The following is a 27189-nucleotide window of genomic DNA, read 5'->3' as shown; positions in this document are numbered from 1 at the left end:
GGGAACTGAAATTCACTTTTTAAGTCTTGAGACAAATCAATATTTGATCAGTAGCTAGTGAAGGGAACTGAAAGAATGGAGTGCAGATTTTATTGCTGGCACACAACCAAAACCATGAGCCAAGAGGAGTGAGAGAACAGATAAGGAAAGCGAGAAGAAAGAAAGCAAGAAAGCAAGAAAGAAAGAAAGAAAGAAAGAAAGAAAGAAAGAAAAATAAATTATAAAGTCCAATTTCAACCACCCCGCTTCTTCAATCAGAAACGTTCCAGAGTCAGAAACAAAGTGCGAGGAGTGTGGCATTAGAGCAGTCACAAATAGCAAAGGCAGTAAACTGTATACAATCAATAACAGTGACAGGCTCGGAGGCGTTTATGGTTTCTCTGTTCAAGAGAGGGAGGAAATTCATGCAGGTTAAAGCCTCCAACTTTCTTATGTCCTGCATGGGTCAGCAAACAAAACAACTGAAACTCTGGCTTCTTTTGTGATTGTTTTTGAAGCTTGACACAAAGTGCTGGATGAGGGACTACATCTGCTTCATGGATGGTAAGTCTGACAACATACACTTGGAATCAAGGGGTAGTTCTTGTGGTTTCAAGAACTCCTCTTTCATTTCAGGCTTCTAGTCAAGGTTCCCTCATCAAGACACTGAAGCTACCATAACTCCATGGCTGCCATTACGTGTCTGACCTCGAACTACACTAACACTAGAAGGATCAATTGAGAATTTAATCAGGCCCAGACACACCAAACTGACTTCGGAGAAACAGTAGCGACGAAGGCCCCTTACTGTGTTGCCTGACATTGCTGTGTCTCTGCAAGAAAGGCTGCACATGAACACAACGAAAATGCTATAGCCGACGTTCAACCTGCACATATGTTCTGCACAAATGTGAGAGGAAATAACTAACACAAACCATCATGAAACGTTTCTGCTTAAGAGCTCAGTGGCTAAAGAAAAACAATCTTACCTTATGTACCAACAACTTTGTTTTGGTCTCACTTCATCTTGACTTCAGCTCTTTGTTTACTTTCCATACTGCTGTTTCTCTTCTTGTGTGCTGGACTGCCAAACAGAGTGGCTTTATTCAAATTTCAATGTCCCTGACATCAATTCAACATATTAAATGTACTTGTTCAGCATATTGAATTGGCCAAAAAAAAAGCAGACAAATCTGCAGCACAGCCCGTCAACGAAAGGAATACTGATTGGCCGTTTAGCTGGCACAAGAGAAGAGAAACAGAAGTGAGGAAAGTAAACAAAGAGCTAAAGTCAAGAGGGAGTGAGACCAAAACAAACTTGTTACATAAAGTAAGATTATTTCTTGTGATGCTTGTGCTATTCTTCACTGTTGCACAATTAATGTGGTTTGTTCTTCAACATTGGATTGTGTTTATAATGCGCTAACTGATGTCAAGACGGTTTCCCTTTTTAAATGAGGAGTACAGACTGCTGTTGTCTGCTGGTGTGGAGGGTTATTTTCTCTCACTCAGGTGCAGAACACATGTGCTGGTTCGACCGTTGGCTGTAGTCTTTGCGGCATTTTCATGTGCAACTTTTTCGGCCAAGACAGGATGATATCAGGCGACACAGCAGGGGGCTTTTGTCACTGCTAGCTCTCTGAAGTTAGTTTGGTGTGTCTGGGCCTTTAGAGTGACAGTTATGACTAATTAAACCTGCCCTCCTGTAACTTAAGACACAGACACAAAGATATGTTGTGTACCTCAACCTGTTGACAGATCTGGATGAGCTTTGCCATTTGGTTCTCCAGTTCACTGTTCCTCTTCACCAGGTTGGTCAGGTTGTTTTCCAGGGTTTGCTGTTAGGAGGGAGCAGGGACAGGGAGATGAGGCCAGACATTAGCACATATAGAGTGTGCAGAATGTGCATTGATAAGACAAGTCAGGTTGTGGAGGCCACAATGTTACTCTGTATTTAAGTTTTATACATGGCTGGTATTAAATATAAGACACTGGCCAAAACCTAATGGATTATTACCAACTGACCTGCCAGTAAATGTGTTGGCATTGTATGTTTCTGTTATTTTTTAGCGGATATTTTGAAACTTGCTAAGGGAACATATCCTTGGTTTGCAGAAACAAACCATGCCAACATTTTCCTCTGGTAACTGGGCTGAAAAATTATTATAATTTCTTAACATGCAATTGTAACTTTTCATTAAACAAAAAATAAATAAGACATTTTCTATTATAGGAATGTGGCGGCAGCATGCCATAGTATGTGATGTCTTTGGTAGTCTGTGATATCAGTGTCCTGTTATCAACCTCATACCACCCATGTAAAAATTCACATGTTTATAAATACATTTTTACAGTTAAACTGAAAAGCAGGATTGTAAGTGTGAAAGTCCTACACTGTAAGGCTGTAACCCTGAAAATCAAATGGCATTAAAAGGAAATACAGACATGAATTATTATTAGAGATTATTCATTTACATGCATCTTTTTGGTCAGCTACAATACAGAAATTATGTTAAGTAGTGTGATACTAAATAAACGGCCACTGTTAAGATATGCTGTCTGTGACATCATCTCAACATTGTGCTACTTTTGCCTTCTTTTGTTCCATATTCTTCCTTTGATCACGTCCTGAGGGTTGTTTTTAACATATGAAATACATGCACAAAGGGTTCTTTAGAAATGTATAACTGATGTTTGGCAACCAGTCATTTCAAATAGTTCAGTAAATGAGTTCAAATGCTATGAAGACCTATGAGACAGAATAAGACAACATCTATTTAAATATATATTAAAATGATTTCTATAGCTGAGTAAATATCAGGGTTACAATTAGCATTTGAAGCAAAACAAAATATTCATTAATGCTGGTAAGAAAACATCTTAAATCCCACAATGCCATTAATTTAATCAGCTACAGATGCTTGACCAGAACTTTTTAGGTAACATACTGTTCGTAATATGATGATTTAACTGTGTGGTCTTGTCATATTTACTTTAAACTAGAGCTGGGCAATATGAAGAAAATCAAATGTTATATACTGTTGGTGCTTTCACAAGATATTTACACAATGATTTTTTGATAAATGATCAAGGTAATGTGGTTTTAATGACTATGTGAGTAAAGGAAAATAACAGAGCAGCTAGAACAGTTTAAGTTTGGAAAATTACATCACTTTACTGTAATGCAGTGTTTAAAATCAGGAAAAGACAACACTTATGATATTATATCCAAAGTCGATGTCTAGTCTCATGTCATGATATCGATATAATTTTGATTTATTGCCCAGCCCTACTTCAAAGCCACAAAAACGACCAAATGATCCCTGAAAAATTACACCAATCAACCTCCGCTGGCAATTTTAAAGATCAAACACTCAATTACGATCCCTTAATTGTGACTGTTTGTCAAATTCAAAAGAAAAGGCACACGCACACACACACATACACATAAATAAACTCACTCTTACAAATATACAGTACAAAAGATGAAAATGGAAACAAGCAAATGGTGAGCCAGAAATAGAACTGCCGTTCAAAAGGAAGCAAATCAACGATGGCGGCGACGACGACGATGGGCATCAAAACAACAACAACAACCACAGCTGCAAAGAGAACAAAGCAGCAGACAAGCGGCGGGTGTTTGAAGTGGCTCTACTCATGCAAGTGAAAGGGAGGTGGGCAGGGCAAGCACCTGGCCACGACTCTGACTGTGTGACTGTACCTCTGTCTGTCTGTCCTGTCCATCAGGCAGCCTCCCTGCTCTCCAATATCTCCTCTGCCTGTCGCTCAGCCTGATTTATTCTGTCTGCCTGTTGTCTGTTTGACTTTGCACCCACTTAATTATTTATCTGCTTGCTTATCTCCCTCCCTGCATCCCTTCCTTATCCATCCAGGTGTCTACCTGTGTGCCTGTCTGCCTCTGTGCAGGAGTAGGGGAGGAAGGGGAGGAGGGAGAAGGAGGGTGGGGAGGGTTGGAAAAAGGCAGCCAGGGAACTCACCGCAGCGCTTGTCTTTGAAGCCTCCATTACCGCATCTGACACTCTGCCCGGGCTCACCTGATAAGCCTACGAACACACACATACACCCACGTAAGTGCACACATAAACACACACACGCACAGACAAGCCTGAGCGCACGATGTCTGCCACCTAAACGCAACTGAAGAGGAGAACTCCGCCCTGATAAAGTTGCCACAAACACTCTTCTTATGGTCCCCTACATGAATACAGATGAGAGTGTGTGGCTCGCCGTGTCTGTTAATATTTCCCTGAAACCGGAGCTGGAGTTACATCACTGGAACTTGCATTTGGTTGTTGTGTCGCAGCCCCTGTGTGAGTGTGTTTGTGTATGAGGGAGTTTGAAGTGGAACATCAGTGAGAGGGGACAGATGGGTCATTAATTAGCAAGCTGGAGACGAAGATGATTAATACATCACTACACAGCTGCCTCCCAGGAGACCGCAGGGAAACAAACTCCTCTGTCCTCTACATACATGCATGCGTATGTGTTTCCACCTGTTTTATGTGTGTGACTCAGTAGATGTATCTGAAATTGTACATTTACAGCACACTACATGTCTATGTACGCAGACGATATCTGCTTGTACGTGTACTTGTAAGCGAATAAAGGCACTAAACTTTGTTTGCGTGCATCCACTCTTTAAGTAACCAAAAAAAAAAGTCTGGTGTGTGTGTGTGTGTGTGTGTGTGTGTGTGTGTGTGTGTGTGTGTGTGTGTGTTTGAGAGGTTTCTGCCTGTCTTGTGTTGGCACTCCTGTGGCTTCGGCCCAGCAGGCAGGACGGGTGGCAGAGAGAGAAGGGGGGGGAGGCAGAGCAACCGTCAACAACAAACTCATTAAAACACACAACAGACATCAAAGACGGCTAGACCCACTCAGTGATCGAGAGGGGGAGCGGAGAAAACATGGATAAAGGCAGGAACGGAGGCAGAAAAGGCTGAGATGGGTGGGAGAAGGTGCCAGCGAGTGTTGGATGGATGGCGACATGCTGGAGGTGTAGGTGGCAAAATTAAATGTCAGGCAAAACAAGGACGGCATTTTTATATTATCATATGGTGGCTTATTCTGTCAAAATCTTTATCAGAGCAGCTATAGCTTTATAAATGTTCGGAACTAATGAAAGACTTTACTATTGGGATTCACCTGCTATTCAAAAATCCATCTAACTAAGTTTGTGTGGTACCTTCCTCTACACTGCTGGGTCGATTCAGATTGTTTTTCTGGTCCACACTGTATTAGTTTAAATTGGCTGAACTGGTATTTGTCACTGACATGCTTTGGCAAATTAAAAAGTTGCATACATCAGCAACCAGTGACAACAGTGTCATGGCAGTGAATCCAACTTGTACTGCATGAGTAATAAGCAGTAGGACGTGATTAGCATAATATTATGCTTGTTTATAATCGTTATATCTTTCCGAATAGGCTGTGTAAAATTTACTGCCAAGCTGAGGCCGGCAACATGAAGGGGATCAAATTTCAGCAGAGGGGATGGTGGGATGATGATGAGACAAAACTGGTTGTATATATAGAGGTGTGTCTCCTTGTCTTGTTCATGTCTGATGAAGGGCTGGCCAGAAACATCACGTGGTGATACGATTATAATGTCCAAAAGGAGCAATTTCTGCTATGTGGACCTGTTTTTGAATTTTTGTATTTGTTCTTCTGTCCAGCACCCAGTATTTATCATTTAGGATGTGCGTGCTGTTTTTTGAATCTTCTGCTTTTTAAAGGGCGCATTATTCAGATAGTAAGATGCACTTAAATTTTAACCAGGCTGAGTTTAAACTTAAAAGACTTTATTTCTTCCAGTAACTATGGGCTCAACTTTTATTTTAGTGCTGTATTTTCATAATCAATCAACTGCTAAAACTGTACCTTTACTGCTATGCAAAGTACAAATTCAAGGAGGGACGTAAATATTAAAAGGATAATTACAGAGACAGAGATAAAATCGATGGAGGGAGACAGAGCTAAACAGAGGAGAGAAAGAAGGGAAAGCCGAGGAAGACATGAATGGAGGGAGGAGGGAAATAAAAGCCAAGCAGAAATGAGTGACGAATTGCATTTCATTTGCTCGAGGCACACGATGGGGTTTGCTGGGGTGGGCAGGGCTCTTAGCATAAGGTAATATCATTCACCCACTGATTCAGCTTCGGACGTGGCATGTCATGAGAGCGAACGGAGAGAGTGCGACAGAGATGGAGGGGGTTGATGGGATGGAAATAGGCATGAGTCCCGTGCTGAGAGGGGCAGCTTGGCAGAGTAGCTCCAGTCTGGCCTGCCCTCTAATTCAGTCCTCTGTCTCTTCGGCGGCTTCCTTTTCCCTCGTTATCTGTCTTCCTGTCACTCTCTACCTTTCTCTCTTTTCTACAGTATGTCTCCCCTCCCTCTAACCTGACTCTCTGTCTCCTCCCTTGCTCTGTGTCTCGCTACTTCAGTCCTTATTCTGTCCGTCTTGGCGCAGTTACAACTGCAGCTGCTGACAGGCCATCATCTTGGGTTAGATCACCGCCCCCTCATATGACTTCATTGTGTTGAGGGGCTCCTGGGTCTCATTCCTTTACAGATGATCCCATTTCTCTTTGAAACAAAAAAGGGACAGATCCCTAGACCTATTTATATTACAGTAGCTACAGAGACTGCAGAGAGGGATTGTGTCAGAAAAAAAAAAAGATACCTTTCTTACAGGAGACTTGCGTATGATGAAGGGTTTACTGATCACACATTCGACTCAAGTTTGAGACTGCTGTCACAGTTTAATCTCTAGTCATCACTGTTCACAGTCTGTAGATCAATTTCCATCACTGCTAAAGCATGAAATTACGCAGAATTACATCACCCCTCTGAAAAAAAAAAGAAATACAACTATTTGTGTGTATAAAGTGACAACCCAAACACTCATGTTTCTGAGAAATCCAACAAGTCAGTGCCTGGTTTCTGCAAAAGCGTCTATTGTGCTTCAGTAGTAACTGTGACAAATTAGCAGTTTGCAATTTCTGAAATCATATTGTGGTAGTCCAATTACAGTGTAATGGGTTACTCCCCAACCTGAGGCATGGGCTGAGCTTATTGTTACTCCGCTACAGGAACATAAAAGAACTTTTGTCTGAGGTCAAAGTCAAGTTCAAAATTGCAATCACATAAAAAGGCAAGAGACAGTGAGAGAAGACTGTCTGGTAAATATTAAGCAGTGCTTGGCTATAGGGAAAAAAGGTACTGCCTAATGAGATGACATTGTCCGGTGGCTGAATCTCCAGGTTACATCGACATAACAACAAAAATTCAACAGCCGCCACAACAAAAATGGAGCAGAATGCCCTGAGGCCAAGTATCCAACTTCAAAGTCTTTTTCTTTTAATTAATTCAGGATCCTCCCCCATGCACGACGAGACAGTAGCAGAAACAGAAATGAAAGCGAGAGAAAGAGGGAGAGATTAAACTGGAGAAAGAGCAATAGAATAGAACAAGCTCACTTTACAGCTGTTGTTAACAAGAGGCTTTTCAGAGTCTGGATGTGTCAGTAACACAAGCCTTCTGGGAAACAGGGTTTTTGTCTGAGGATAATATTCCATAGGGCAGAGCTCTTGAGACCAACCAATTGTAGCGGGGTATAACAAACGGGGAGTCACGCTTGTCTCATAACCCACTGGCTGAAGCCCAATTAATGAGACCAATAGGGATGTTTAAAACTTGCTAAAATGTTGGCTTTCTTGTTTGTATCTCGCTATCAGGAGCAGTCAATTTGTGCATTTTGGCTTTCCCTGTAGTGCATGGCAGGAGAGTTCCCCTACTACCAGTTCAACATGAAAAAAATGTCACGTTTAACAGTGACTGTGAGGTATTCACTTTCATAGCTCCATAAGATGCTACAGATGTTTGAACTCCGAATGAACTTCCGTGACCTTCAAGCTATAAGCGGCCGCCTGAGCGTTCAAGGGATGTGGAAACAGTGGGGGTGCGGCAATAAATGGGAGCAGACAGCTAGAAGACGCTTGCTTTCATTTCTGAGTCTGTTGGGGGGAATTTAAATAAAGTTGCTCGGAGAAAGCAGGAGGAGGAAGCAGGAGAGGGTACGGAAGGACAAGTCTATAGCGCCATAGTCAACTTCTCTTTGGACTCAGCTTTATGAATCCCAATTGCTTTTTTCCCCCTTAGGGCTTATTATGAGAAAAAGCCATCTTAAATGGACACAAATCCAATAGCAATTCAAGTTTTTAGCCACATGAGGGGATTAGGATCGAGAAATTTCTCTGTAGGTTTGAAACAGAATAACGAATCGTCATGACTGCTGAGCAGCAGCGAGGAGGCCAGACACAAGCTGGCATTTGCTTTTGTTTATAAGACTCTGGGAGATCCCGTGGGCCAGTGTGTGCTTTTAGCTTCCCAATTATTTGTTTGGGTCAGGGACAGACTGACCCAGGACTACTAAAAAACAAGAAGAAAGGATGAGGAGAATAAGATTGAAATAGAAAAACACAGAAATAGATGCTACATGAGGCAAAGCCATATCCCACACCATTTCCCAATGGCCTTTATTAGACAATTTCATATCTTATTACAGGCTGAGGATACTGTGATATTTGAATGTAAAGAGATGGGAATTTAATGCTGCGGATTAAGGGGGGTCTGGACTTAGATGAAGTGGGGTTAGTAGAAAACAGTGATATGGTTGAATGGGCTTAAAGGAGCTTTCTGTTTCATTTCAATCGGCCTACACTGGATTCTTCTTGGAACAGTGTGATTCAGTCTCATGGATTAATACCGCTAAAAAGAAAATACCACACATATACTGGTGGCCTGGCTGTCAATAAAATCAATATCCTTGCTTAAGAGAGAGACAGAACAGCTGGTCTTTCACCTGTTTTTTGAGCCAACATGATACACTAACTGTGCTGGCTGCTAATTGAGTCTATCCTGGAAATCGAGCGTAGAGAAACAAAATTACTCTGACTCTGAGAAACATCAGTGCCGCAAATGTCACTTCAGTTAACATTATTATACAGCACTGATAACATTGTTTTGGGACTAAATTAAAAGCAAAACACTTCACACTGCTTCTATGAAACCACGTAATTAGTTAAAGATTAAAAACGACTGGCCGGTTCACTCAGTGTAACAGTCCAAAAATGCATCAGAGGCACTCTGACTGTTGTTGATATCCTTTAATAATACATGGATAACCAGTGCGTGACTAGAAATTCTTGATCGGGAAGTCAAATGTATTTGAAACAGGTGTGCAATTTAAAAGCCCACGTGAAACAGGTCACATGATATGTTGGTGTATCTCAACTAGACAAAGAAGAACACTGACAGAAATGAAAATGACATAAATGTATACTTTAAATCAGGGGTGTTAAACTCAGTTTAGTTCACGAGCCACATACAACTTGATCTCAAGTGGGCCGGACCAATAAAACCATTACAAAATAACCTACAAATAACAACAGCTCCAATTTTTTTCCATTTCTTTATGTGTAGACAAGTAAAGGTACATTCTGTGAACGTCCATCCTTTATAAAACGGATGAACAACCTGAGGTGTCTTAAGAAAATAAGCACAGTTTCAATAATGTCTCAGTTTTCCCACATTCAGTCCATTTCGTGTGTATTTATCCATACATTTCATATTTTTAACGAAAGGGTTTTACCAATGTTATTAAGCTAATTTTGATGCAGATTCTCTCTGTAAGAATTTAACATTTTTTTAAACCGTATCCTGGTCAGGGTTTACATGAAGCAGCTACTCACTGTGTAACTTGCTCCTAAAACCTTGCATCTATTAGCCAAGTCATCTGTTGGGCCAGATTGGACCCTTTGGTGGGCTGGTTCTGGTCCACGGGCTGTATGTTTGAATCCCCTGCTTTAAATAATTAACATAGTTAATAAGAAAAGAGGTTCAATAACTGATGACATATTTTTATAGATATTACTGGGGGTGATTAAGTTTTAGTTTTCACTCATTAGTTATACATTTAGTTATGAGTTTGTTGTCCCTTCACACATATTGTTTATTATCCTCATCATACATATATATTTTTCAGTTTTTTTATGTGCAGCTTTGTCACAATATATAATAATTCTTATTTTATTTCACAGGTGTTTGCTTTTTATTTATTTGGCATTGAACCTTTTTTCTTGTTACTAAACATGTCAATTATTTAAAGTATACATTTATGTCATTTTCATTTCTGTCAGTGTGGTTTTTTGTCTAGTAGGGCAACACCAATATATCATGTGACCTGTGTCGCATGACCCTCACATGAGCTCTTAAACTGCACACCTGTTTCCAATGCATTTTACACTGTGAAGAAGACTCTAGTCAAAACGTGTTGGTTATCCATGTATTAATAAAGGATTTTTAACTACAGTTGAAGGGCCTCAAATTCATTTTTGGACTGTTACACTGGGTGAGCTGGCCAGTTGTTTTTTATTTATCTCTAAGTGACTCTTTACCCATCCTTTAAGAACACCTGATTTTTTTTTTTTTTTACATCTAACTACACAGAGCCTAAACCCAGTGCAGCACTCCCTATTTTTTCTTCCACATCATTAGTTGTCAGTCACTTGATAACAGTAGCTCAGTACAGCACAGCAGCAACCCACTACGAAATGTAACAACTTAGCCAAACCTCAAAGTGCAGCTTTTACAGTTCCTCCAAGACTGATGTTTTCATGTCAAGGTAATTTCTTTCTGACACACTGGGTGGACGTTAATGCATGGCAACCAAAGCACATGTGCAGTGTACAAGAGGCTTAAAATCCACCCCATGTTTCACTGTGGTTTTAGACTGCATTTAAATGGTGTCAGGAATATTACAGGTTTTGGACAGACTGCCCCCCGCCCCCCCCAAAAAAAGGTTTCTTCCTTTCTGCTTTTCCTTCTCTGTCTTCCTCCCCTGATTTCTCTCTGGGTGCCAACAACCTGATTGGTTTCCACCTGTGCAGTCCAGTCAGTCTGCTCAGAGGTTCCCTCAAACTTCAAACTGGCCGATCATCATCCAGGTACCTCAGAAGAGTTCCCTCTTCTTGATCCCCTGTGCTTAACCTACCTAAGCTGCTGCAGTGTTGAGCAAACTTGCTAACAATATTAGAGTTCGAGGACAAGAGGTGAGTTGGGAACCCTATACGCTTTTCAGTCACATAGTTAGTTTTATCTAGAAACACTAGGATTATTGGTTTGTGCCCCCTCTGTATTCTCATTGTGGTGAAGTTTCTTTTTAAATAAACAAGTTAGATCTTTGGTTTGTGTTTTGTTTTCAGAGGTAGAAATTAGTCAGGCCTAGGTTTGTTATATTGGTTTCGATTTGTTTGCCACGGCCACTTTGTCAGGTCCTCGCACACATTTTGAGACCTTGTTTTATGTCTGCTGAGCTGAAAATAAATCACTGTCAGTTTTCACTTCAAGCCCTCAAGTCTGACTCCTCCAAATTTTTGGTTGTTGTGATATTGTCTCCTTTTCACCCCATTTTCAAAAGGGGACGTAAGATAATAGTGGGCTCATTCTGAATTATGTATTTTGTGATCTTGTCAACAACAACACCACTGTTTTATCATGAGTTCCTAAAACACACATTATTAATGAACTGAAGTCATCCGCAACCATGTTTAATAACAGCAAATTTATATTGAAGCCAGGGCTGCCCCTGACTAAGAATTTTCCTAGTCAACCAATAGTCGTCATTTAGGGCCATTAGTTGACTAGTCGCTCACATGTTTACGATATTAATTTAATCATTGTGCTAAGTGGCTAATGGGCATGTAGCTACTTCCATGTTTCAGATGATACGTCATGTTTTCAGATGATACGTCATGTTTGTAGTCGACCAATGAAGATGAGTTTACATATCACCTTGGGTTCGATCTTCACCTTCTCTAAATGATCCCACACTTTGGATTTCCTGCCCGACATGTTATTAACTAGCCTGTGGAATAACCGCAGGTACCAGCCCTGGAAATTAACGTGACTCCTGTCTGACTGCTGAGCGTGGCCACTTCCTGTGTCTGGCCTTTCAAATTAAATTCCCACATGGTCCAGTTATATAGGTTTTGATTTATCTTGACAAGGCGCAGCTCCAAACAGAGTTTCATGTTTTTTTTTTTTGTCCTGCGACTAAGCGACCAATGAAATGTTGCCCCCTAATGACCTTTCTGGTCAACTAACGTTTGGTCAACTATTAGTGGTCATTTAGAAACTATCACAGGACTTGTACAGTGTAATCAGTCTCATGTATCCAGCTGTATACTCAAGTACTTCTCAAACACATGCATTGTTAGGAAAACGTAAGCAATTAAAACACTCACCTGAGTAGCTCACCTGTGTCATTTATAGTGAAGTGTTTCAAAGGTTTTAGCAAAAAATTCATGTGTTTGGGAAGTACTGAGCAAACGACTGGATAAATGAGACATGGATTTTACTGCACGAGTTGTGTGAGAGTTTATAAATGGATGCTTTGAGTTTTGCTGTTGTTAAACTTGGCCCTATATCAATTGATAAATCAATATGTTTGGTATTTTCCGTGGAGACATGCAAGAAAAACAAAGTTTTCCTCACCAATTCATCATAACGTGTTAATGCCAAAAATGTGATGTGGCGTTTCAGAGAAAATCTGTGTGTGGACCATGATTGAGAGTGGAATTTAAGACTTGTTAGACATGTAATGACTGGACCTTTGATAAATATGGAATTTACCGGGAATACGACTGATGCAATGGATACTGTATCTTCCTTATCCGTCTGTAGCTGCCGCAGCTCTCATTGGAGCTCAGCGTCTGTATGCAGTCCTCATCTGTTCATTGATTTGTGAATTACTTCCATCCATAGACACCAGAGCCTACAGTATATTATACACAAGCACGAGTGGGTCTTTAAAATGGTTTCATCATCTGAATCGAACGCTGCGCAGCTCATAACAAATCCTTGTTATCCACGTCCAGCCTGTTCCACAGTCTATGCTATCATTAGGTTGGTGCTACTAGCTGTGTGCTTGATAAGGAATATTCCTGTCTTCAAGACTCAAGCTGTAACCAACCACTGTGACTCCTGACTAAAGACATTATCATCATGGTGGCTCAGTTTGGCTGCTTTGTGGAGATAGAGGAGAATAAAGCAAAGCTTTGATAGCACAGGCTTCTGAATAAAACATCAATATTTAGAGTAATTCAACGTGTGTATGCGGCTGTATACAACACTGACAGTAAAGCCCAGGGAAACAGAGAGGACAGCTCTGTAGCTTAACTAAATCAGCTATGGCAAGGTCGTCTAGGTAAATGTGTTTCCGTAAATCTGTGACTGACATCTGATGTGCACAGCCGTCGCCCTGAAAAGGGGTCTAGATTGCAAAGTACAAGTAAAATAAACACAGTCATAAACAACTGCTCAGGATGTGTCCTGCATGTCCAGCTCTGATTTGTTGTTTGGTGTGCTTTACCCACAGATAACTGTCTAAGCAATGACAATGCTGGATCTAATCGAGATATTTGCAGTAGAGGTACAATGAAGCGGACCTGAGCAGATAATATCCATATCTCTGCCCATGTTCAAAGGCCACATTGCGGGCTGATAACATCTGGACTGTGACAGATGTGAGCAAAATACAAGAAGAAGAAGAAGAAGAAGAAGAAGAAGAGGCTGAATCCAAATGTCTGGACTTCACCGCACTTGCAGACTCAGATTTTGCAGGCGTGTTCCCGGTAAGTCTGGGAGTGCTGAGGGCTGCCAAAATCCACAATTCATCCAGTCCACAAGGGGCCTAGAGTGGACTTCCTGCAGACTTCCAGAGAGTCTGCTTGGGGTGCAGACTTCAGCAGACCTCACTGATTTCATTGCCCATGGTTCATTGCAATACATCATGTGGCTGTTTTTTTTTCAATAGCCGACAAAAGCCTCCAAAACTTATGTGTATGTAAAACAAGTATGTAGCCTATTAAAAAAGTGTAGGCCAGAAATAATATTCAACAACATCATGATACAGAAATATGTAGAAATCCAGGCTGCAGAGGGAATCAAAAAGCATTGCATTATTGCAGCCTTATCTCTAGGTTGTGCGGTGTAATGCCAAATATAACGGCTAAAAAAGTGGCCGAAAAAAACACAAAAGAAGATCTTCTGATGTAACTCATAGGCCTACCATATTAATATACTCATAGCCCAGTCCTTATGTACTGACATCTCTGAAAATGTTTGAAATCTATATGTTACACAGAAATGTTTTGTTCACTCACAAAATAACCCTATACACTGGATTTATAACTTGTTATTTACAGGGACAGATGAGACAGAATATGACAGCAGTTCCAATGATTGTAATCGTCACTCAAATGTTTCCATGGCAACGGGGAAAACAGTCTCGAGGGCTGTCTATCAGCAGCTTGTGGTCTCTGCTGTCGCACTCGTCACAGTATGTACGGCTAACGTCTGAGAGGGCTCAGTCCGCAAGTCCAGATTTGGATTCAGCCTAACCCCAGGGTAAAAATGGCAAAGGTGTGAATTTCCCAAAAAATGTTGGAGACTGCATTTAAGAGCCCAAAAGGGCTACAGCAGTGTGTTTCACATCCCAAACTGTAAGCTTTGATTGGCAGCAGAGTGTCCTAATCAGCAGGGAGGCTGCGCTCCAATCAGATAACCCAGGTTAAATCCCTGGAGTCAATGAGCATCTCCGCTGAAGTGTCTTTCAGCTCGAAGACATGGTCCTGTATCTGACCTTTACAGCAGACCTCTCTGTGAAACTGGAAGAGCAAATGTCTCGCTTTCTCTTTTTCTTTCTGTCTTGCTTTCTTTCCATCTTTCTCTTTGCTGCTTTCGTTCCTTCTTGCTTTCCTCTCCCTCCTTTTACTTTTTTCTTGGTTTCTTCCTTCCTTTTCTCTTCCTTTTTTCATCTTTCTTTCTCTCTTTCCTCTCACGCCTCCTGGATCACAGTCATGGTTGTGTGCCAGCAATAAAATCAGCACCCCATTCTTTCAGTTCTCTTCACTAGCTACTGATCAAATATTGATTCATCTCAAGACTAAAAGTGAATTTCAGTTCCCCATCATGGGTTCATAAAAGGTCAGTATTGCAGCGCTGTTTTCAGACGATAAATATCAAAGAATTATTACTCTGAAGCCGAAGACGAGAGGAAACTATACTAAAAGAGACCGAACAGACACATTAAAAAGGACTTAAATAGATCTGTTAAATCTTTACTGCCTAGTCTTGTGTATGTTTACAACCACTGAAATGTATCTATGCAGAATAATCTTTATAATAATAAATAAACAATAATAAAAATTATTATTATGACTATTATTTTCCAAAAATCAACACTCTTGGCACCATTTTCACAGTGGAAACAGTTCTGTTCTTGCAGCATTATCTACAAAACACTGGCTTGTTATTTTTGCATTGTCAGGCAAATTGGTTCTACAGCACACAACGGGACATTGTTATGCTTTTGACAATCTCATATAACCCACGTGATTCTGATATTTCCTCGGCAGTCTTTACTTCTTTTAGAGTTTTCAGGGTGTGGAAACAAGCCTTTGGGCAAACTTTTGAAAATTTAAAATATTTTCTATTCTGCGCAGTCACTGTAAAATAAACAAATAAATATATAAAACAATGCACTGGAGATATTCTGGTATTTTTGGCGTTGGGATAGATGCCATGTATGACAGGGAGGACACATCCCAGCTCGTTAGGTAGGATTTCCATGGCTTGTTACTAACCGCCTGTCCTCTACGCTCACCTCCCGCGGCACCAGCTCTAAGTGGCTGCCTGAAGCATGATGGGCTTCACTGTCCTCTTCTCCTCATGATTGGTTGCCATTGCAAATGGATTTTATATTCGCAAATTAATTTAGCCAAAATGCCCGCTTAGCTCCTGCATGAAAAACCAGACGAGGTGCGGAAAGCAACAACGAGACAGAGAGAGAAAGAAAGAGCGCCTAACAGCGAGAGAGAGCCACACACAGAAAGACAGGCAGGCAGCGCACAGCCACATTTCATTGGCTGTAATACAATTATCTAGCTGCCGGCTCGTTGGTGTATTCATACGACATGGTTATTCATTTTGTCTTATTTTCTAAAATGCAATAACAGAGAGAGCAGTGTTTTGGGTCTGAGTCATTCTGACTGATGGGAACCCAGAGGCCGTTGTTTGGCTCTGTGTTTCTAAAACTCTCTGACTCATTGCTACAATGAAAAATGATCAACAAAATGCCAACATCGTTTTTAGCAAAGAACTGCTATAAATCTTCACCAATTTTGTCCCCAGAAGAGGATATAAAATTAATGACTTCATACTTTCATTTAGTACAGTCCAACATTTTTGTAGACAATTGTTATGGAGTGTTTCTAAAATGATGTGTAATGGAGAAATATTACCAATCAGAAAAATGCTGGGTGAGATTAAAGGTCCAGTGTGTAGCATTCAGGGACATCAATTGGCAGACATGGTATATAATATTCATAGCTATGGTTTCATTGGTTTATAATCGCCTGGAAATAAGAATCATGTTTTTGTTACATTAGAATGAGCTGTTCATATTTACATATGAGGCGGGTCCTCTTCCACAGAGTCCGCCATGTTGTTTGTGGCCCAGAAATTTCAGTTCTGCAACCTCATCACTAAATGCCACTAAATCCTGCCGTACGCCTGCTGCCTAGGTTCAGTAGGGTGGTCAACTGGCAAATGGATGGATTTGCATTTATATAGCACCCCTCCAGCATTCCTCCCCGGACCATTCGAAGCACTCCACACCACACACCACATTAACCCATTTACACACACACCACACTGATGGCAGAGGCTGCCCTGCAAGGCACTAATCTGCCCATCAGGATCTAATCTAATCATTCACATGGACACTTAGACACCGATGGCACAGCCCTCGGGAGCAATCTGGGGCTCAGCACCCGCCCAAAGATGCCCCAACAAGCCGGAGATCGAACTGCCAATCCTCCGATTCTACTTCCTGAGTCACAGCCGCACGTCAAGTGAGCAACGGTATCTTTGGGTTCCTCAGGGTTCTGCTGATAGGACTACGACACCTCCAGAGGGTTCAGCAGGGATTCCCAGTGTACCAGGCTCACTCCCTAGATGCCATCTGCTCACTTGGGTGCCCAGGTGGAGCCATTTCTCCTCATGCAGAGCCACAGATTGCCCTTTTCAGCAGCTCTGGAGAGGTCTTTGACCGCTTGAGTCTACTTCATTTGACTGTGAGATCAATCTAAATTATTTGTCTGATTATTCAAAAAGCGGGAAAAAAAACCAACCTGATTATATTTCAGTGGAAGTGCAGAGCTCCAGCACCCAAAGGAGGTCACGGAGACATGCCATGCACGCCCTCACAAATACAACATCATAATGAGAACCGCGGCAGGCTCACAGAAACAAGCGGCTGCTGCAGAAAATGTTTGTCAAGAGAATAAAAAACAGGCATCCTGATTGGCTAGCTGGGTGCCCAGAGTGCAGAAAATCCCAAGATGAGGTAGGATGGCTTTGTATGTTTTGTATTAGTAAATAACATGGCTGCGTGCACAAGCATAAAACGACCTCATGTTGGTTTTTCGCTCACTGGAGCCCGAGATTTCAGAGGCAATTTCATATCAGGTTTGTAACTCTACACTGGCTGCACCCAGCGTTGCAAAAAGTTACCACAGAAGTGAGATAAGCACGGCAGTCAGTGTGGCACCTGGATAGTTAAACCAAGAGGAATTCTTTGCTGAAACCAAGGTAGTGTTCTCACTAATCCTTTACTTAAGCATTTAAACAGGAAGACATCCACCCAAAATGAGGGCAAGAGAAAAGATGTGGTAATATCGAAAAAGTCACATGTATGTGGAGGTGACATATGTCGACCTGAGACTTATTTGTCTAGTTATGAAACTAAACTGTTACCTGAAAATTTTGACAGCTATTTTAGATTTGTTCTTATTGTTATTATTTATCAAAATGCTTATTAGTTTCAGTCACATTTTAGTCATTTAATCGACAGCTCAAAATGCTTTAGTCCAGATTTAGTTAACGAAAAGCCACAACATTTAAGCCATTCTTACTAAACTATAAACTTTCTCTAGAAAGCCTGGATCTGAGTTGAGTCCTTTGGTAATCACCAGGTGTGAAGTCCAGTGGCTGGTGGCCACTCGCTGTGCTGCGGCTCAGCGGCTAACAAGCTAAGCTAACTAACAAACTCCACAAATACATTTAACAGTTCCACCATCCACAGTGAGACACACACAGCTGGTTATTTACTGCCGAATTACAGCTCACAACTTGTGCTGACAGCTGTTGCTGGCATGGCTGTTGTGCATCCTGGCGTCGACAATTAACTGGCGTTTACCAGCTCCGATTTCATACGGCTCATACCGCATTAGAAAATAGCTGCAAGCATGGCTGTTTGCTGTGTGTTTTATGAAATAATTAATTATAGTGTTCTCCTCTTATCTCACTTTGAATGTCCAGTAGCTAACGACTAACATTTAAGTCCCGTATTATCTCGTCATTGAAGACAAAACACACATTTCGTAATAGTTTTTTATTATCAAAATATAACTTTAGTCCGTCAACGTTTTGCCTTTGTCATGGAAAAAAGGTCGAAAATTTTTCATCATAATTTTTTTAAATTAAAATTAACACTGCTGTTTTTCATCATAATTTTTTTAAATTAAAATTAACACTGCTGTTGTGTTGATTTCACACTTCCTCAAATGGGTATTGGTGTTCTATACCTTTAAGGCATCATGAAAACGACCCAGTACCGAGTAGTTTGAAATAACCAGCTCTTTTTCAATCAAACTTTAACTGCATTTGATCCTTTTTGTACCAAGATCTACAAAAAAAAAGACTAGTTGTATGGTTTGGCTCACAACCAATAACTGTGAGTGTCTACGATTTCATGCTATGTGTGATTGGCCCACTATTGCAGCAGCTACAACTCACACAGTCTGCGGTGAGGTGAAGTCGAGTGCTATGTAGTTGACAAAGTTGACAGTTCAGTGAGCTGAGATGCCACAGAAACGTCTGAAAATATGGCTATACTACGCACATGTGGCGTCTGGTGGCATTTTACACAACTGAATGCTTTTACTCACATTATGGGTTTACAATTAGGAAGAGAAAAAAAAGTACTCTTTTGGTATGCACTATTTGACATTGGATAGATGTTAAAATGATGCCACAAACAATATTTGAGACTTTTTGGGATATCCCAACTCAAATATATTGAAGCTGTAGAAATACCAAACTGTAATAACATTTTTCACACACTGTGAGCACTCTGTGTCACCTTGGGTTAACATCCAACTCAGCCCTCTGTGGTTTGTCACCTCCACATTATGCTCTCTGTCTCCCATTAGATTTTATCTTTAAGGAAAACATTAAGTTATTGGAAGCCGCTGGGAAAGACTGATAGAGAACAGTTGGAGCCGTATTCCCTCAAGATACAGAGATTCAGAGCTGCTTGCCTGTGAAAACGCAATGAATAACTGACATGACAGTTGTGAAGTTTTCATCACGGCCCCACAGCTTTGAGAGTCCTTGACGGTGTTTTACTATGTCACTCGTGGCAAAGTGACACACCAGATAATCTCACTTCCGACACACGGGCCGCAGCACATTTGCGCTTGTGGAAAATTCATGTGCACTTCACAAACATTGGATGTGTAGGGCTTTCTGGTTGAACTGGTATATGCACCTCAGACCCATTTTCTCCCTCTGAGACACGGCCGCCAGGAAGAGGCAAATGATTCAGGCAGAAGGAGTGATTTTTCAGAAATGGTATCATCACCATCATCCTCTTCCATTTCATCACTGCATTCTCTCTGCCTGTGCATCTGGATGCATACATCAACACGTACACTGTAAAACAGAGGAAGGAGCTGACAGTCAGTGCCTCCCCCCTCTCCTCTACTATACTGCAATTTAATTAGACTGAACTTTACTCATTGCTCTTTTGAGACTCATATCACTTGGCTATGTAATCCTCCAAAACATTTGACTGTGATAATTAACTAAATTAGCCTGTCTGAAATCACACAAAGATAATCTTGCATGACTTCACACACACAAAAAGCTATAATTACAAAATAAGGCTTAGTACTTGCTATTTAAAGCTCGGGTTTTACTTTTTGGGGACATATACTTCTTTACATTTTTACTTAGAGATAAATGAGAGGATTGATACCACTCTCATGTCTGTACAATAAATATGTAGCTGCAGCCTGTTAGCTTAGCATAATGTCTGGAAACAGGGAAACAGCGAGCCCAGCTCTGTCCAAAGGTAACAAAATTCACCAAACAGCACCAATAAAACTCACTGACTAACATATGTACCAAAGAACAATACGACAATTTGCCATTTTATGGGGGATTCAGTGAGTCAAATTTCTTTGACGTCATTTTTACCTTTTTGTATGAATAAACAAACAAAATATATATGTCAATTACTGAGTTGTACAGGTGCTGGTAGGTGGATTTTGTTAATTTTTTCCACAAAACACTTTCAGTATGGTACCTTTGAAACCAACAATAACCCGACATGGTACCTAGACCCTAGCATTTCCACCGCTACACAGTACCCTTAAATGTGGGCGGGGTTGTTGTCACTCACTGCTCCGTCCAGCACTCACTATATTTCCTCATTACCGGGGACGCAGATGGAAGTCTGCACCTTGTTTATCGTCAACAGAACAAGGCAGCACACTGTCATTTTCTGAACAAAACAGAACAGGCTGCAGTGAGAGTCTCTCTCCATGGGATATTTAAAAATAGTGGGTTTGTGCATTGATTCCTTCTCAGGCAAGCTCAGGGGTTGTAATCCAAGTGAGGATTAGAATATGTGCAGTTCACATAACCCGGTGAGTTGATGGATTCATGTCATCAACTCATGCATTGAGTAACATTACAATTTAACATTCCACCTTAAAAGTTGCCGGCAGTCGGCCCAGTGAATTAAGTTATTTTTCCTCAGACTCCAGCTGCTGAGAGAGGCAGCAAAACATCCTTTCATTTTATAGTTACAGTCTACTAATAAAACTCTCCACAGTATGAACAGTGCTTACATGAGCTTCAAAACCAGACACAACTCAGCCCTGAGCAGAGTGACCTTCTGCCATTGACCAATCAACAGACTGCAGTGTTCACAGCTCCACCTTTTAGCACCAGATCTGTGTGCTAGGTACCCCAACAGAGGGGGGACCAAAAATAGGGACAGTACGGAACAGTTCCACTGGTGCCATCCACAACTTTTCACAGTGGAAACAGAAAAAAAACGTACCAAACTAAACCAAACCCATTTCCAGTCATTATGCTAAGCCAAGCTAAGCTAACTGTCTGTTGGCTCAGATACATATTTACCATACAGACGGGGGAATGGGATCATTGGATCTTATTCACCGACTAAGGAGAAATATTTCTCCTTAGTTTCACAAGATTCTGACATTCACCAATGTTTTCTTATTTGGGAGTCGTTCTTAGGTAAGAACAGAATCGACGCACACTAAAGAGCTCTCTTACACACATTTTGTGCTGACATATTTATGCAAAATGATTGGGTATTGTGTTTTCTTTACTCCTACTGTTGTATGACGCTGTAGGACTTAGATTAAAGTGATGTTTTTATGATTTATACTAGTTTAATCATTATTTTACAATGCATAATGGTATCTTAAATAAATAAACCCCTCACTAACACTTCAATTCACATCAGTGTTAATTGGAAACCATGCTATCCAATAATCAGATCCTGCCCTAAGGAGGGAATTCATCTTCCAGGACCATGTAGATCTAATAGCAGAGAGTGATGAGGGCGAGCCTTTTCCCCCCTCAAGTGCTCAAGGTCTCTCTTCTGTTTTTGGCAATATTTTTTGGGGTCTATGATTTGAGATTGGACCTTTTTTGTTCCACTTCATCAGTTGTGTGCCCAGCATTCACTGAAGGAGTAATAACATCTCATGCATCTTTTTCGGGCTGTTTTATGACAGCTCGTTTGGTGTTCACTTCCTGCAGAAGTACCTCCACTTCAGAACTATGACATTTTTTTAACATTTGGAGTTCAGTGCTCCACCCTCTTTAGACTTTTGTTTGGGCTTTCCTGACCTAATTCTCTCGACTTTTCTTTTCAGTTTCTGTGTGCACACGGCCCTACAGTCTCATGCCCTCTTATGGAGATTGGCTGGGCGTTTACATATGCTAATTAAGATCAACTGGCACTTTCAATTTATAATGACATGGGGATTCATCAATAGAAGAACACAGGTGCTACAATTCTGTGTCATGAATGAGAGGCAGAATTTTCTCAGGATCGTTCTCATGAGCAAATTTAAGAAAAACCTGAATAAGATATTGGTGAATGAGGCCCAATCTTCTCATCTACGTCTCAATGAGAAAGCAAAGACGCGTATTTCCCTAAAATGTCATCATTTCTGCACAATCTGAAGTTCATCTATTTACTACTTCCTGTTAAATGTGTTGACAGCTGAAGCCTCACCTGTGGGTTTGCTGGAGGCAGTTTGGGAAGAAGCGAGGGCTTGTCATTTAAACCTTGAGCGATGATGAGTGAAACACACTGAACGTTGAACATCACAGAATCCCTATGGCTCCTCTTTCTCTTTCCCGCCCCCTCCATTTGCTCTCACTTCCCTGCCACTTCTGATCTCCCATCCTCGCTCTTCTACAATGTCAGCTGTCGCCCTCTCCTAATTTCTTCCTCAACTCTAACCTTCATCATCGGTGTCCTCCACGTCTTCATTCTGCCCTTTTTTTTCTTTTTTTTACGGTAAAAACTAAATAGGCGTGACAATAAGAGTCATGTCTCCAAGACTTAGTGCTATCTCTGCTGCTTGGTTTAAATTTAACATGTCCTATTGAGCCAGCTGGCTGAAGATACAGAGCAGACATAACAGCCACCATTGCAAATAGCAGCCCGACTGGAAATGACAAGCTTTATCTGATCTTTAATAATTGAAGTTCTACAAATGAATCTACTCTCTTTGGACTCTTTTTGTCATCTCAAAGCCTGACGCTGTTGCACACGTCATCTTTTTTAAATGTTCCGCCACATAACAGGAACAATAATCTGGTGTGACTGACACTTTCCAAGCTAAAAGCTTTACACTTGTCAGCTTCTAGTAAAACCTCCAGAGGAGTTCATCTGAGCTCATGGACTGCAGAAATGGGGGCTGGCTCTGCGAGAGTGCGATAAGGTTATAAGCAACACAGTTAGTCGATTTCTTTTGAGGTGAGAGGGTTCAGAGGCAGCGAACGTTTTTGATGAGTCGCGATGCAACCAGCAGGGGAGATAAACACATTCGTACACGCACATGTACTTAAAAACACACAGAGGAGCACATGTCATGGTGTGTGTCGAAATTTAACCCCAGGTGCTGGCGTGTGCTCAAGGGCAACTTAATGCAAAGTAATGCATCATTACTGACACATCATTTGTTGAGGAAAAGGAGGAACAGAAGGCTTTGACGTGAAACAGCTGTGATACCAGGCTTTTACTGCAGGTTCAGATTTAGCCTACAAAAAGACGTCCTCTCTTAGAGTTTTGCTTATCTCGACAGATCTCGGCACGGTTTTAACTCAATCTGCCACAAATATACCTCTTCATTTCCCTGCCTCTCGGATTAAAAACCTTGCTTTTTTTAAAATCAGATTCTTTCTCAGCCATGTGACTTATTGAATGTGCTCTCTGAGCTCTGTACTTCAAGGAGTAAAGTATTTCACTTGCAGAACAAAATGGGCTAGAGGAAAGGAAAAAAACCCCAGCACAATTGGAGTTATAAAGGGAAACGACTGCTTTATGTTTGCTGCTGTTTCAGCCGTATTGAATTTGATAGTAGATAATGCCAACTAGAGACCCGTTTGAGAGAAACAGTGGGATTTCCACCTTGAAGCGTTTTATCTTGCCCACCACAGCGTGACCCCCTGCTGAGTCCTGCAGGCATTCAGATGTCGAACGGAAAAAGACCCCGACACTCATCTGCCTGGCTGCAGCAGGTGACATGCACACAACAAACCAGAAAAATGTATACACACTCATACACACAAAGCACAGTGAGGAGTCACAGCCTCCCTCTCACACACAGTGGCAGTGGTCAGTGACAAGACAGAGCAACTCTATTAGTATCAAAGCGGATCTGTCCACCCTAACAGATGGGTTTGCTTCCTCCAAGGTGGGCGCAGTGATTTACTCTATCTCTACTATACTTTGCCTTATCTAATTGGACCGACAGCAGCCAGGAAGCCGGCCAGTAAATCATGTCACTATCATGTATTTATAGATGAGGTCATGTAACTCTAGTGCTTATGGCAGCTACATAACATCTATATATGACACCTGTTACCATGCCAGCTGCTGGCAAGATGCCTAAAAGACGATATGGACACTGCAGCAAGACGAGTGTGAGCAGGAGAAGAGGAAGTGAGCGAATGTGAGAGGCAGAGACAATGATAAAAAGAGGGGAAAAAAATCGGATTATCATTGCACACATAAATATGACATCCTCAGACATATTGCTTTGACTCTGACTGTGACATGTTACAACACTGTGGATTTACATGCTGAGAATCCCAGCTCAAGCTTACTTAAGCGAATGAAAAATCTTGAGGGATGACAGCCCGAGTGCAGAATCACATAACCCGAGCCGTGGCTCAGCTTCACTGCTCTGCATCCCTGATTTGGCCAGACACCAGAGTTACAGTGCAGGGAAACACTGTGGACAGGGTTTGCTCTGGTAACAGGGCTTGCCGCAAACGGGGAAGACACATTCCCTGCGTTCCTGCGATTCTGTGTGCCTCACTCTCTGGCATCAATATCTGGAGCAGACATTCCTCTCGGTACGACTCCCCAGGGAGCCAGGAAGAACTTCCTTTGCGTAACACGAGCTAAACAGAAACTTCTGAGGATGTTTAGTGACATCAGAACTGGAAGGATGAAGTCTGTGGTGGCAGATAAGAGAGGAATTCAGAGTGACCTTGTCTTCGAGAATTTTGTTGCAACATTTTTGTTAACATTTACAAATAGATCCCCAAGCTGGTCAGCCGAGAGATCGTGAGAAAATCAGTTATCACAACATCCTTTGTGCTCAGACTCAGTTGCTAACCCTGGCACGCGTCTTTTCACAAACACAGTATTTCATCTACACCAGTGGTTTTCAAACTTTTTGTGCGCAAGGCACACCAAAGAGCAAGCCAAAATGTCAAGGCACACCTGTACATCTGTGCACAGTAGCTTCTATAACGTGTGTCATCACTCTTATCCAGACACAAGACAAAAAGAGTGGTAGGTCATCTTCGCTGGTGCTTTGTCGTAATTTGCTCAGTATAATAAAGTAATCCATTGTCCCACTCACTGCTCTATCCTTTTTAGTGTTATCATCCCTCACACTGGCTGCCAATCAGGGCTTTGGATGTGTCACACGCTTATAACTCTCACACGCTAATGTTGACAAATAGGGTTCCTGTTAAAAAATTTTGAATTAATTAATTGTTTGCCTCTTTATTAGGAAATGGATGCGCACAACATACTGATACAGTCAATTAAAAATTCAATCATAACTTTTTGTATAGGCCCAGTTGATTATTGCCATAATAATGTGTGGTTATCACAAAATCCCATGGCACACCGGGATTGGCCTCACGACACACCATTTGAGAACCACTGGTTTACATCTCCAGGTGGCTGCTCTCATAAGTTGTTCGTATGTATACCTACGAAAAGTAATGCACTATAATTTGTATATAGCCCACATAACTGGGAAGGCCGCGATCATGTGACCAGTGTTCTGACGGGAGTAAAGAAGGAAGTAGTATAAAGAATGAAAGTTGGCATAAGTAGGCAGATTGGGGTGATGCCCTCTTTTTGGTGGTTTCCCCCAGGAGGCCAATGTCCCAAACGATGTGAAACCAAGTGAACTTTAACCTTGCACCATGTTTCTTTTCCAAAAACTAACCTATGTAACTTAACCTGCCTAAACCCAACCTATGTAATTTTACGTCAAGGAAGTAACTTTACATTGAGTTTGTAAGGTCATTCATGGGGCACTAATTCATTAGATATTCTGAGGCCTTGTTTACACGGATACCGATACAAATAAAAATGGACTTTTATTCATCCCGTATAAAAAAACAAAATATCCCTGTTTACACGAAAAACGCAAAAATGGCAGCTTTTTGCACCAATTACCATGCCAGGCCAGTAGGTGGCGATATGCCATATGTCAAACACCATAGAAGAACATTCTGCGCATGCACAGTGATTTGTTTTCCTCTTGGCACTAGTGATAAAAACAATGATAAACTACATTTTAACCTTATGTAGCATATTTAGCTGCTATCCACTTACTAATATTGGGCACAGTAGACGTCTTTGTGCGCCGATGTAGCAGTGATTTGATGCAGCAGTGCTAAGTTCATTCGTAAGCTCGTAAGTAGTCCCAAAAGTGCTAACAAAACGTAAACAACCCGGCATATATCCGCTATTGTTGTGGTTCCCGGGCGCCTAATGGGCATGCGCAAACTGGGTTGCAACGTCATTGTTTTCCAAAATCATCATCTATCCTGTTTACACATCTCCATAGAAACGAACATTTTAAAAAAGAAATTCACTTTGGAAGCCGTTTTTGAAAATCTCCGTTTTTGTCGAGAAAAATGCTGGTTAAGTGTAAATGATAGGTGAAACGCAAAGATAAATACCCGTTTTCAGAAATATACGAACCATATAAACAGGCCCCAAGAAAGATTGTACAGTATGTGATTGTCTGAACTGTTTTATGAGGATATAGACATGTCCATCTTTACTGGGAGCCGAGAATAGAAGGCTGAATCCAATAACTCAGTCTTAATAGCGTGTTTTTGTGACATGGCCTTATTCTTTCACAGAGAAACAAAGACACATGCAGCTCCTCTGGCTGCTGGAGATCGAAAGGCCAAAAAGGTCAAGAATTGCCAATACACGTCACATCTACAACACAATCTCTGGAGGTCTGACCTAAAAAAAACCATACCATCAATACAACCAACATTTTGACAGCAACTAGAATTCTGTCAAAACCACATTCTATCAAAATTAAGCAGCCACCTGCAGAATGGTGGAAATAAAACCACACGGATACTTCCTCTCTGATATCATCTCACTCAGGTTGGGTTACAGGACAATGAAGGACTTAGTCATAAAAAAAGTAATTGCATTAGCTTGATGGCTTTTATGAG

At 41.3% G+C, this 27189-nt stretch overlaps 1 protein-coding gene across 4 annotated transcripts in view; it reads right to left on the bottom strand.

Moving 5' to 3' along the window:
* Positions 1-27189, bottom strand: part of mid2 (midline 2) — a 217042-nt gene that overhangs the window by 70847 nt on the left and 119006 nt on the right. For 3 of the 4 annotated variants that reach the window (XM_050043015.1, XM_050043017.1, XM_050043016.1), the window contains 2 exons: positions 3978-4043; positions 1722-1817 (listed from right to left, as the gene is read on the bottom strand). In XM_050043015.1, coding sequence (XP_049898972.1) covers positions 1722-1817; positions 3978-4043 — 162 coding nt within the window. The remainder of the gene's footprint in view (positions 1-1721; positions 1818-3977; positions 4044-27189) is intronic. The other variant, XM_050043018.1, reaches the window with a different exon arrangement.

This window comes from Epinephelus moara, chromosome 4 (assembly GCF_006386435.1).
Source record: "Epinephelus moara isolate mb chromosome 4, YSFRI_EMoa_1.0, whole genome shotgun sequence".
Lineage (NCBI taxonomy): Eukaryota > Metazoa > Chordata > Actinopteri > Perciformes > Serranidae > Epinephelus > Epinephelus moara.
Note: the sequence above shows the minus strand (reverse complement) of the source record. Positions and strands in the feature narration are given on the sequence as shown.